At 46.6% G+C, this 12,923-nt stretch overlaps 1 protein-coding gene across 8 annotated transcripts in view; it reads left to right on the forward strand.

The window, feature by feature from the left end:
* The window catches only part of WDR37 (WD repeat domain 37), a 75,686-nt gene extending 63,347 nt beyond the window's left edge, over positions 1-12,339 (forward strand). For 4 of the 8 annotated variants that reach the window (XM_077945292.1, XM_077945295.1, XM_028853461.2 and 1 more), the window contains exon 12: positions 9,401-12,339. In XM_077945292.1, the coding sequence (XP_077801418.1) occupies positions 9,401-9,551 (151 nt within the window). In that variant the 3' untranslated portion in view covers positions 9,552-12,339. 8 annotated transcript variants of the gene reach the window in all.
* The last annotated feature ends 584 nt before the right edge of the window (positions 12,340-12,923 follow it).

Below are 12,923 nucleotides of genomic sequence, written 5' to 3' on the forward strand. Positions count from 1 at the left end.
GAAAAAGAATCACGTGTGATACATACTTGATTTTTGCTTTGATAGTTTTTTATTTTAAGGGTCCACTTTTTTAGGAGGTAGCCATCAAGGAGTATTTAGAAATGTGTCTTATTGGAATGTGACTTTTCCGTTTCTTGGTCAGTCCTCCGAGTTCGTCGAACGAATGCTTGTGTGAGTTCTTGAATTCCGAAAGATGTGGGTGATGAGAAAGGCCGGGATGGAACTTCGGAGACCCCGAGTGTGCATTTGGGCTGCCTGGCTGTGAAGGGAAGACCTGATTAATGTGTTAGGAGTTGGATTTCATGCAGATAGCTTAGAAATTGCAGGAAGGGCTCTGATGACTCTGAACACAACGCAGCTACCCCACATCTTCCCTTGCACTGTGAAGCCCCCTCTCCGAGGGGCACCCGGGGGTCCTGGGCTGGCTTGTTGGGGTGTCCTTTGGTTACTTACTCAGAGCACTGTTTTAAGGTCAGGGTTGTTGGTGACACAGGTGTTGTACTTTTGTATCAGCACTGTAATAGAACAGTTGACCTGCCAAAATAATAAAGCCACAGTGGTGCCTGTTTCACAGCTGTTCATTTTCAAAGATCTATTCTCAGTGCCTTGACTGAGAAGCCTGGGTTCCAAGGAAGGGACTGCCGTCTGCAGGCCTCCCCCTGGAGCACCCTTGCTCTCTGTGGACACACAGGCGTGCTCCTCAGAGGTAAACACATTACCTCGAGGAAGCTGCGTTTTAAAAATAGGAAAGGAAACGATCGTCAGTGTTTGATGTCGTGCCGGAAAAGCACTCCCATCAGCGCTTTGTGGCCCAGTGTTTTCCACATCGTGTCTTCTTTTCCTTAGCCGTGAAATTTCGGCAGATTGTTATGCAGAAGTGGTTCTGTGCCTCTGTGTGACTGCGAGACAGCTGTTGGTCCTAATGAGGATGCCAGCTTCGCGGCGTTTCCGCTGATGGAGACCCGCGGAGGGAGCGGAATGTTCCAGACCAGGCAGTGGTGTGCGGCGAGGAGGTGCCGCACTGTCAGCTGGAGGAGCACGCTCGGCTGCCCCACACGACAAGATAAATGAGTTTGCCGGAGTTTGGCAGCGTCGGAACCATTTCCAGTGCACGGCCGTGCGCGCCAGCCTCCCCGTGGGACCTGTGGGCTGAGGGTGCCTTGGAAACTGCTGCCTCTTTGCCAGTTCTTTTTTCTTTTGATGTCCGACAATACTTGTCAGGATTGTGATTTATTAAAAACCTAATGTCTTTCAGCATTTCATTAACATGGGGTTAGGCGATCTTTTGTTGAGCCTTTTTTCCTATTAATTTAGCAGAATGTTCACTGAAATTTAACTTGGCCAAACCTCCTGAAGACTCCAGTTCAGAGAGAAGTCGGGGGCAGCTCTCCTCTCGCTCTTCCAGGCTCCCCCAGCAGTCGGAGTCCTCTAAGCCTCATTGTAACCTTCTCACTGAAGCATGGCAGCGTCTGATTCATAGTCAAGCCCTCACGTTGTTCTTTATTTTTTTAGATGAAGAATCTGGAGGCGTTACTGGGTTGATTTTGCAGAATTTCTCTTCTCTGCTCATGCTGCTGTAGTTACCAGTGCAGCCCTCATTATCCGTGCTGCCCTTGTTACCCGGCTGGGCGTTTGTTCGTGTCCTGCCCCGTGTGATGCCGCGGTTTCCTGTCGGGCAGTTTCCCCCCAGGAGAGATGTTGGTTGTCACCCCTGGGGAGGGGCCTGCTCTAGTTTCTCATGGACCAGGGCAGGGCGGCTGCTACATCCACAGGCCAGGATGCCGCACCCCAGGGAAGGGCCCCGAGCGGGGGAATAAGTGTCAGCAAATCCACACGGCAGCTGTGGGCACCACGACCAGGCCTTTGAGAAGGCAGACGTGAAAACGGTCGCTGCCATATCATCCCGACTGTGTTCCGGGGCCTCAGTGTCAGAGCGTGTTGCCAGGTGTTGTTGACACTCCTTGATTCTTAGTAGCTCTGCTGTACTTTGATGTTATATTTTTAAAAACCTTGTCTTAATGCAGTGGAACTTAGACTTAATTAGAACTCAGCTCGTGTCCACTTAAAATGAGGAGGATTTTCATAAATGGGCTTGATGACTGGATGGTGCTCCTCTCATCCAGGGCCGCATAGAGCATGAAATCCCATGTCACGGTACAGCTTCAGTGGCTGGGACAACTGGCATTTAATTGGACTCCAGAGTTCCAAGCAATTTTTATGGACTGGACCTTGGTGAGGGTAGATGTGGAAACCAAGCTTTTGGTCCACGTAAATTAGTGATTTGTGATGACAAGAGGACACTTCCTTCATGGATAGGTGGAAATTCACATGCTTATCATCTGTGTAGGTATCTCAGCCGCTTTAGTGAGGGGTGAGGTGGGTTTTGAGCCTCTATACAGAGTGAGTGACCCCAGTTTTTGTGCCCTGGGAGACAGTGTAGGGGTCAAGCCTGTGTCTCTCCAAGAGGGCACTGCCCCTGCATCTCAGGATCTGCCCACTGTGCCCTGAAGTCAGACCATGTCTTCCTGGGTGGGCCAGTCATGGGGGACTGGCGAGCACGCAGACCCACCCCAGCCCTGAGCCAGGCAGGACATGCAGACCCCCTGGCCACTGCTGAAGAGAGCTGTGGATCCTGCCTGGATGGTGTGCCCTGAGCTCACAGGGAAAGTAAGGTTTTTATCACACTCTTTTTACTGAACTTTGCCAGTGAGCAAAGAGGTGATTGAATTTTCTTCTTCAAATGTCGTTTTATTATTTGAGTCCTAAATACCTTTTGGCAAGTGCCAGAGACTTTCCTTTGATTGCTGGTTAAGATAGTCGCCCCAGCCACCGCCAGCACAGCCTCAGCCAGTGAGGACGTGGTTTCCTCTGTAGATTTTGCCTGGGTTTCTTCAGTGATTCTCAGTGCAATTTAAGTGATAATGTACTTTGTTTATATGTTTAATCCAATTTCACCACTAGTAAGGGTATTTAATATACTTAGCACCATATCATACACTGTTTTTTACATTTCAAGAGCAAAGTTGATGAAAGAGTTTAACACAAACTGATGAAACCTTTCTTCCCCATCTCTTCTTGTTTTTATGGTACTTTTCATCTTTAGGGTGTGTCTCCCATCTTAGCTGTTTCAGGGCCTCTTTGGTTTCTTGAGCCCCTCTCCCTGAAGGCCACATATTTCAACACATTTGAATTAAAAAGAAAACTATTATTTTGGATTTATATAAGCAGGTTCCAAGAGTGGTTGTGATGTTGAATTTTTCTCCTCAAACTTTTTAAGATAAAAATTGTGTTTAAATATATACATAATATAAAACTTACCATTTTAACTGTTTTTATGTGTGTATTTCAGTGGCATTAAATCAATTCACATTGTTGTACAACCACCAGCACTATTTCCCGTGCTTTTTCATTATCTCAAATGGAAACTCTGCACTCGTGAAACTATTCTTGCCTGTCCTCCAGACCCCTAGAACCTGTGTTCTACTTCCTGTGTCTATGAATTTGCCTAGTCCAGGGATCTTAGATGTGCCTGTGAAACTATTCATGCCTGTCCCCCAGACCCCGAGAACCTGTGTTCTACTTCCTGTGTCTATGAATTTGCCTAGTCCAGGGATCTTAGATGTGCCTGTGAAACTATTCTTGCCTGTCCCCCAGACCCCGAGAACCTCTGTTCTACTTCCCGTGTCTATGAATTTGCCTAGTCCAGGGATCTTAGATGTGCCTGTGAAACTATTCATGCCTGTCCCCCAGACCCCGAGAACCTGTGTTCTACTTCCTGTGTCTATGAATTTGCCTAGTCCAGGGATCTTAGATGTGCCTGTGAAACTATTCTTGCCTGTCCCTCAGACCCCGAGAACCTCTGTTCTACTTCCCGTGTCTATGAATTTGCCTAGTCCAGGGATCTTAGATGAGGGGGATTCTTGAAAGTTCATTCATGTCGTAGCTTGTGTTAGAGTTTCTTTTTTACGACTGAATAATATTCCATTGTGTGTACACGCCACATTAAATCCATCTGCTGATGGGTATGTGGGTTGTTTGCATCTCTTTGGCCGTTGTCAGTAATGCTACTGTGAATGCTGGTGTGTGGGGCTTCTTGGCTGTTGGTGTATCTTCTTTGGGAAAATGTTGTTCCAAGTTCTTTGTCTGTGTTTAAATTGTTGAGTTGTCAGAATGTTTTTCTCTAACTCCTGTGTTATGATTACATTGATTGAGAGTGTTGTTGGAATGGATTTTTTTAAATTCTCTGCCATAGACCCGGATGTGTAGACATTTGGGCATGTTCTGTTTGTTCCGTTGCCTGGAGATGTGGAATAGAGTAGAATGGACTGTGTGTTTCTAATCCACTGGGAAGAAATCAGGTGTCCTTTTCTTGCACTGGTGGAGAGGCTTTGGGAGGCGGGAGCAGTTTGCAGAGGAGACAACTGTGAGTTTGCGCTTCTCTGACCTCCTTCCCACCCACTTGGTCAGGGTTGTGTGTGGGGTGTGGTGTCGCATCCTGCACCTGCTGTTGTGTCTGACCCTGTGCCCTCTGCTTGTAGCACTGTGACCTCTGCTGTGTTCACCGTGGGAGACAACGTGGTTTCAGGCAGCGATGACCGCACGGTGAAAGTCTGGGACTTGAAAAATATGAGATCCCCTATTGCAACTATTCGCACGGACTCTGCCATTAACAGGTAACGTCAAACTGTTGGTTAAGTAAGTGGCGTAGTCTGGTGGGAAAGGGTTGATTGTGATTTCATGTTTTATTCATGGAGGTTTAATTGATAGAACCCTGGGAACAATGGTTAGGTTCCTTTGTCCTCTAATGCAGTTTCAGTATTCCATGAAAACTTAAACTAACTGAGCCTAAAACCAGGTAGGATCGGTGAGATTTGTAAGAATGAGAATGACCCATTTGTGGCAGACGTGCAGGGCTTCTCTTGACTTCTTGTGAGGGTTAGTCTTGTGTCTAGGTGGGTCTGGTTCTACCATTGAGCAGTGTGTGTGTGTGTGTATTGTGTGTGTGTGCATGGGGTCTGTGTGATCTTGTAGCTACGTGTGAGTAACTTGGTCTCTTTTGAATACCGTAAGCAGGTGGCACACGCAGTGTGTTAATGTAGTTAGCCTTGAAATGTGAATAATATGGAACCTCCTGCCTCATTATCTGTAAATTCAAAAACTTACAGTGTCACTGTTTTATACACAACCCACTTTTACCTCTTTGCAGGATCAATGTATGTGTCGGCCAAAAAATCATAGCCCTCCCCCATGACAACCGACAAGTGAGACTGTTTGATATGTCAGGAGTGCGCCTGGCACGGCTTCCCCGGAGCAGCCGACAGGTAACAGCACGGTCGGTGTGCATACGCAGGGCATGGTGGAGGAGGACGGGTAGAGATATTTTACGTTCTTATTTGTTACTAAGTCTTTGCATGCTAAGTTTTCGTTGGAAATACTTGAGCTGTATTTAGAGTTCATAAAATTTAAAGTTGAAGAAGTAGAGTTGTACACCCGAGTTATTCCACACCTACCTCAATGTTCTTTTTTTTTTTTTTTTGAGATGGAGTTTTGCTCTTGTTGCCCAGGCTGGAGTGCGGTGGCGTGATCTCACTGCAACCTCTGTCTCGCAGGTTCAAGCAATTCTTATGCCTCAGCTTCCCCAGTAGCTGAGATTACAGGCATGTGCCACCATACCTGGCTAATTTTGTACTTCTGGTAGAGATGGGGTTTCTCCAAGTTGGTCAGGCTGGTCTCAAACTCCTGACCTCAGGTGATCTGCCTGCCTCAGCTTCCCAAAGTGCTAGGATTATAGGCATGAGCCACCGCACCCAGCCCAGTGTTCTTAATACCATGGTCAGTTTTTAAGTTTAAAAATAAACAAAACATGCAGTTCCTCTGTTTCACAGCCATGCGGAACGAGCCCTTTGGTGCACGTGTTAGTGGTGGCAGCTCTGTAGGGAAGCAGTTTTAGATGTCTGCAGTTGTGTCTGTACGGACTGGAAGTGTTGAGTGGGCATTGTGGCCAGGCAGAAGCCAGGTTGGTTGTAGACTGGGGGGTCTTTAAGGTGGGATCTCTTCCACCTCCAGCCAGAAAAACACGTTTCTATGGCAGGCTTTTGCAACAGGAAAAAATCTATTTAAATGTCAGTTTCTTGTTAGTGAAGGGTTTGCTCCTTGCTAACTTTGGAAGACAGCGGAGGGAGTTTCTTGCTATGTGCTGTTCAGCCCACCTGTCCTGGTTGCCTGGAAGGCGCAAAGAGAATCGAGACTCCGCGGCACCCGCACAGATGTAGAGGCCCAGGGGGCCTGGGGGCCAGTGTTCAAATTCCCTTGCGACTCTGATGAGCTCTGCAGTCGGGCTTTGCTGTAGTGTGGGCGGCATTTGCTGTTGGCTTTCCCCTGGGAGGTCACAGGGGCAGCTGCGATGCACAGAAACTCCCCGTGGTCAAGGCAGCGTCTCCCCAGCCTTGTGCGTAATGGGACCCCTCATAGAGGATCCCTCTTTCCTGTCTTTTGATCTTGTTGGGGTACTGTCTGGATACCTGTGTGAGTAAATGGATTTGTTCCCCAAGGCCTCCTGTGGCTGCCCAGGGCCGCACATGCCTGCAGGCCGCTCCGGTGGCCCCCTCAGTGCCTCTGTGGCTCAGTCTGGAGACCAGCTCGTGGCTCATTGGCTGCAGCTGCTCTGCGGGGTGTGAGCCTCAGAAACTGCAGGCAGGCTGGGTGATCCGGGAGGCACGTGCGAAAGTGGGGGCTCTCTCAGCGCAGCAACACCTTTTCTTCAAGTGGCACAGACTTTCTGGAACTGACCTTCACTGAGACCGGGTGTCTCTTCAGTCCCCTTCACAGCGTGAGAGTGTACTGTTTGAAGTCAATTATTGATGTTTTTACTCCTTGATACACATCAAAATAGTGGAGTAGAAAAATTTCATGAAATTAGAGTGACTAAAATATGCTTCACAACCCTTAACACAGCCATAAATTGCTTGTCCTGGGGAATCTTTTCATGTTTTGTTAACAGCTGAGTATCACTTATGTGTCCTCTCAGCTGCATCTTAGACATAGTAGAATGTTGTCTTTTCAACATGCCTGTGTGAATTGTAAAATTTCTGTGCAGCATGTGAAGTTTGCATTTTGAAGCACAAATTCATGAGAACTATTTGTTTATGACTATGAATTACGACTTTATTACTTTGAGAGTATTTTCCCTCAGAGAAATGGAATTCTGAATGGTTCTTTGTGGCCCTAATTCTGTGTAGACAGTTTTCTTTTCAGTTATCTGTGAACATTCAACTTTGTTGACATTGTAGAATTCTGTTGTGCCTGGGTTTATTCCCTCCTAAAGTGGTATGTGAAATAGATTTATTTATTTTTTATTTTTTAATTATACTTTAAGTTCTAGGGTACATATGCACAATGTGCAGGTTTGTTACATATGTATACATGTGCCATGTTGGTGTGCTGCACCCATTAACTTGTGAAATAGATTTATTTTTAAGATTAATGAATGTGATTTAACTTTATTTAGAACTTGTAACACCTCTTCAGATAAATAAATGTGGTTTTCAGTGTCGCAGAACCCTGCTGGAAATCACCGACTTGTTCCTACTTCTTCAGCTGACCGACTTGGAAGAGAGAAAACAAAACACTTATTTGAGCCTTTAAGTAGTGGAGTGAAAGGAACTGATTGAAAATATTTCCCTGTAGTGCTGGAGTAGGTGTCACTTCCCAGCGTGAGTTTTGGGAAAGCGAGCTTAGTGGAGAGTCAGGAGGTCCAGGGTCAGGGTTCCTGTGAAGAGCAGGCTCATGGGGCGCGAGGGTCACTGCGTGAGGGTCACTGCGTGAGGGTCTCTGTGATGTGGAGACTCACGGGGCGCGAGGGTCCCTATGAAGTGAGGGCTCATGGGGTGTGAGGGTCCCTGCATGAGGGCCTCTGTGAAGTGGAGGCTCACAGAGCGTGAGGGTCCCCACGAAGTGGAGGCCCACGGGGCTCAAGGGTCCCCGTGAAGTGGAGGCTCACGGAGCATGAGGGTCCCCGCGAAGTGGAGGCCCACTGGGCCCCGTGCTGAGTGTCCTGGAGCAGCACATCATGTGCACTGGGGCTGCCACGATGGCATGGGACATCTTCGGGGTGCATCTGCTTCCTGGGTGGCAATGCTGTGGGCGCACGAGAGATGGAAATCCCATGGGAGCTCTGCTGGGGTGAAAGCCTGGCTGGCTTTCTTCTGGAAGCTCTTTGTCTTTGGCACTTCTGCAGCAAATGCCTTGAGTTTCACTGTGAAGAGCTCTTGCCCACAGCCTTGGTTTTATTGCCAGTTAATGGATGCATTGCTGCTTCCTTTTTTGTGCCTTTTGTAAGCCTTTGTTATGTGGTCTTTCTTACAATTATTTTATTTTTCTGGCCTTTTGTGATTCTCTCTCCAGATGTATAAATAGCTATTGTGGTTCTCTCTCCAGATGTATAAATAGCATATTTATACGTGAATATTTTGCAGGAAAATTTTATGCCATTCTTTGGGTGTTTCTTAATCTGTCAGCTTTACTTAATACTGACTCACTCTTGTACCTTATGCTGTAATAGCAATGTATCAGAGCTGTTGTGTAATTTAGAAAATGCAGATGGGTCCTAAGGCACTGCTTACAGACATTCTAAGTGTTGGCTAAGAGCCTGCATCTGCTACCTACATACACACCGATATGTTATTGCTCTGTCACATATTTTGCAGTAACTTTTCCAACATGCTGATATTTAACTGGAATTGCTGAAGATGGCAGGAATCTACCTAAAAGGCCATTTATTTATCCTTGTTTTATATGACACCAAATGTATTTTTCCAGTTCATTACCGAAGCCAGTTATTTGTTAAAATCCTATTTGAAGTATTTGAGTGAATATCATTTAATTTACCCCTAAATATCTCCTAGCCTCATTTATTCAAAATTTTCACATTGATCATTAGTTTATTTTGTCTGACTGTAATCTTACTCATATTTTCTTAAAGAAGGAGTCATACAGTGGTTTTGGGGCAGGTTCCACCAACCTTTGTGCTCACCGGCATCTTGGCCTCACTCGTCCTGGCCTGGCTGCACGTCCTGGCGGCTCTGCCGGGCTCGGCGATCCGTGCTCGGTGGTCAGTGCTCAGTGGTCCGTGCTCTATGATCCATGGGGTGCTCGGTGGTCTGTGTTTGGCAGTGGTTGGTGCTCGGCAGTCCGTGATCCATGGTCCATGCTTGGTGGTCCATGATCCATGGTCCATGCTTGGCGGTCCGTGCTACGCAGTCCTTGGGACTAATCCTGGGCACCATGTTATTTTCTTGTAACTTTCTTACTTTGAGTGATGTGGTTATTCATTTCGCTGAGGTCTTATAAATCTTACTTTCGGGAATAATGCACTGATTTTGGTTTGTTTGATCGTCACTAGGGTCACAGGAGAATGGTGTGCTGCTCGGCATGGAGTGAAGACCACCCCGTGTGCAATCTGTTCACCTGTGGGTTTGACCGGCAAGCCATTGGTTGGAACATCAACATCCCTGCATTGCTACAAGAAAAATAAGGACACCGGCAGTCCTTAGTTTCACTCTTCGCCAGCACAGACCTTTGATGGGTGCAGGCTTTTCTGCATATTAATCAGCCATTTTGTGAGAGTTTGACCCTGGGAAGGGTGCTTTGTATATGTTCTTTTCACATAGTGCCCAGCTTGCATGAAATGTACAGAGAAATGTGTGGTCGTATTTTTTACTTTTGTCTTGTATATGTGTGTGTATTGGGTCCTCTGGGCAGTAGAGGCGAAGCTCACCTCCCATGTAGCACATGAAATGCTTGTGAGTTGTTGACATTGGACAGGTGAACAGTAGGGCATTACATTTGTGTGAATTACATGTGAACCTTTGTATTACGTTGCGGCCTCAGCAGTCCTGCGTTCCCTGAAGTAACTGTATGTATCTGCCTGTGCTGGGAAGACTGTGGGGCTGCCTGTGTTGGCTGGTGACCAGCAGGATCGCTCTGGGAGTTTGTGTTTACCTCGCGTGAAGTTCAGCACGTGCTGTCGTGTAGTCAGCTTCCACTCTGATTTCTGTTACAGTTCTGCAAAGGTAACCTGGAGTTGAGAAGTTAAAAAAAAGCATGGGATGTTGGATTTGCACCATTTGGAGTTTCTTTAGGAAAGAAAAGTTTTCTGCTTTTTTATAGAAAATCATTTCAATCTCCTGAGCTCTCATCCTAGCAAATTTTGAAATAGGATTCTAATCACCGATTTCAAATATTAAGCAAAATGTAAAGCACTTTAATTTATAGCTATGGTTATAAACAGGCTTTAGATGTTTCAAATGACTTGTCCATTGAATGTGACTTGACCTTGATAAGAGGCCCTGCCGCCTGCACACAGAGCCCAGTTAATTCTCCGCACCTCGGTCGTGTGCTTCCGAATGGGCTCACTCCCGTGGTGGTGTTTGAGAGCCAACAACACTACCTCAGAGACGGGTCTTTGGGAAACTTTGGGTCTCACTGTTGCCTGGCTGGAGCACTTTGGTTTATAGCTGGAATACTGAGTTCAGTTCAGAAGGCAGGAAAGACAGTCACACCGACGTGTCCTGAAGGTGTAGGCTCTCCACTTAGGCGCACAAGCTGATGGCCGCAGCCAGCAGGCCCCGGTGACGAGACACTTCCAGCCCCCATGGTGGGGACGCCTCTCAGTGCCAGTCCCGCTACTGCTGAGGTAGCCTGGTGTTCTTGCCTTCTTGGAAAATACTGCTCACCTGGTATCTGTATGTTAATGTTTCTTGCTGAGTTACGGTTTTGATAAAGAGGCTCTCATTTCTTGCCTCTTGTATTTTCAGTCCTTTCAATATGTCCACCTGGAGGCTCACCACTTGGAGAGACAGAGGAAGGTAATATTTGCAGCTGTCATGTGACACCCCCAGGTCTTTGTGTTTTGCCCCGTTTTATGGTGAGGTAGGAGGGAACCCATCTGGTGACTGGTAGATGCAGGTGCATTAGGACGTGGGACTTTTGGACCCGTCCTTTGGTGCAGCTCGCCAGGGCTGAGAGGCACCTCCCTACTTGGGTCTTCAGGAGCTGGCCCGAGGAACTTTGAATCTAAGTCATCTAGAATGACTCTGAAATGACTGACAGCCTGGGGCCCAAGAATAACTGATAACGACCTCAGATGGATCTGACGTGGCTGAGAGACAAACAGCAAATATTTCAGTCATTTGATTTTACAGATAAAAAATGTGTTGTATTTTTGTCCGACATTGTTTCCTGACTGCACTGTTCTGAGAACGGAGCCTACCTGGTCCCTCTGGTTGATTAGACTCTCAGGTTTCAGCTCCTGCTGTCCTGAGGGAACTTGCCTGATGCAGGGCTGTGCTGTGTCCAGATGTTGCTGGGGCCTCGCTTTTCTCTTGGCCGGAGGTCCAATTCCCAGAGCCTCCTGCACTGCACATGCAAAGGTCTGAGCCCAGGGCAGCTTCTGGGGCCACTGCACAGGCCGCCTGCTTGGGTTCCTCGGGGTTTAATTTGAAAGTCTGGGTGTTTTAGGATGATGGTTAGGAACATTGAAAAATGGCTGCAAATAGCCAAATCCAGATCTCTGCCAGATTAAACATTTTTGAGGCTTTTAAAAATCAATATTCCTAGTGGTCATTGAGTTCCAGGCACACTGGTGCCCTTCACTGCCACAGCTGCTCACCTTCTCCAGCGAACTGGAGGGACCTCAGAAACTGGATTCCTGCACGTCCTTCGGGGCGCAGCCCTGCGGTGCTCAGGCACAGCTCTCAGGAGCGGGGGCGCCTTGCTGTTCGCTGCTGTGTCATCTTCTAATGTGAGCTCATCCACTGCTGCTGCAGCGTGTTAATCAGGAGTCACAGACAAGATTGGGGATGGTGCGTGTATGTGCGTGTGCATGTGTGTGTGGCTAAATTAAGTCATACTGTCAACCACATGTGATCTCGTGTGAAACAGTGTTTGGAAGTGGGAACAGGTTTGTCCTGTATGCTGATGTGTCCAGAATTTCATTTAATGATAGACAGAAAATGTGTGGTTACTGAAAAGTGTGTATCAACACAGGATTTCTTAACAGCCATGCTGTTGGGCAAAACAACTCTTTTTCAACCACTGCTCATCAGTTTCAGTAGAGACAAAAACTCTGTACATATTTTGGAATCTGAAGAATCCTCTATAAATCATTTGTTACTTAAATCTGTGAAAAACATGTTTCTTTGGAGGAAAATGTATGCATTTATAAGTGTTCTGTGGAATCAGTTTTTATTGTATTGATATAATTGTCTCTAAGTGTTGAGTGTCTTCATTGCAATATGAAATTCATTAAAATGTCCATGTTCCATAATTATTATTATAAAAGCTTTGTGTTATTGGGAGTCTTTTATTATTTTTACAGTTTTTCATGTTTTGCTTTGGTGAAACATTGTGAATGACTATATAAATATCACGATGACCTAGAAATTGAACAAATATAATACTGGTCACTCGAAAAATTTTCAGGCTTAAAAAATCAGTTGTGTTTTCTATCTATCTCTTATGTTAACATTCAACAATATATAATTATGCTGCTTCATCCCTCATCAGGACCCTGAAAACTTTCAAAGGGGTTAACAGTTTGACACAATTTTTGGTAAAGTTCCTCAGTACAAAAAAAATGCTCATACTGTTCTCATTGCAGTAAGCTTGTTTGAAAGTTAAAAAACAAAACAAAAAAAAGTTACAGAAAGTGGTGCCATTTTCTGTGGGAGAATGCAAACCAGATTGGGAGTGGCTCCTGGAGGCTCCTGGTGCATGGCCATGTCCGACCCACGCGTGGAGGCTGAGACTGTGGCTGAGGCCATGCCTGAAGCTGAGGCCGAGGCTGAGACCAGGGCTGGTGCTGTGGCTGTGGCTGAGGCTGAGGCCTAGGCTGGGCGCCTGGGGCTGGGGCTGAGGCGGAGGCG

This window comes from Macaca mulatta, chromosome 9, assembly GCF_049350105.2.
Source record: "Macaca mulatta isolate MMU2019108-1 chromosome 9, T2T-MMU8v2.0, whole genome shotgun sequence".
Classification (NCBI taxonomy): domain Eukaryota; kingdom Metazoa; phylum Chordata; class Mammalia; order Primates; family Cercopithecidae; genus Macaca; species Macaca mulatta.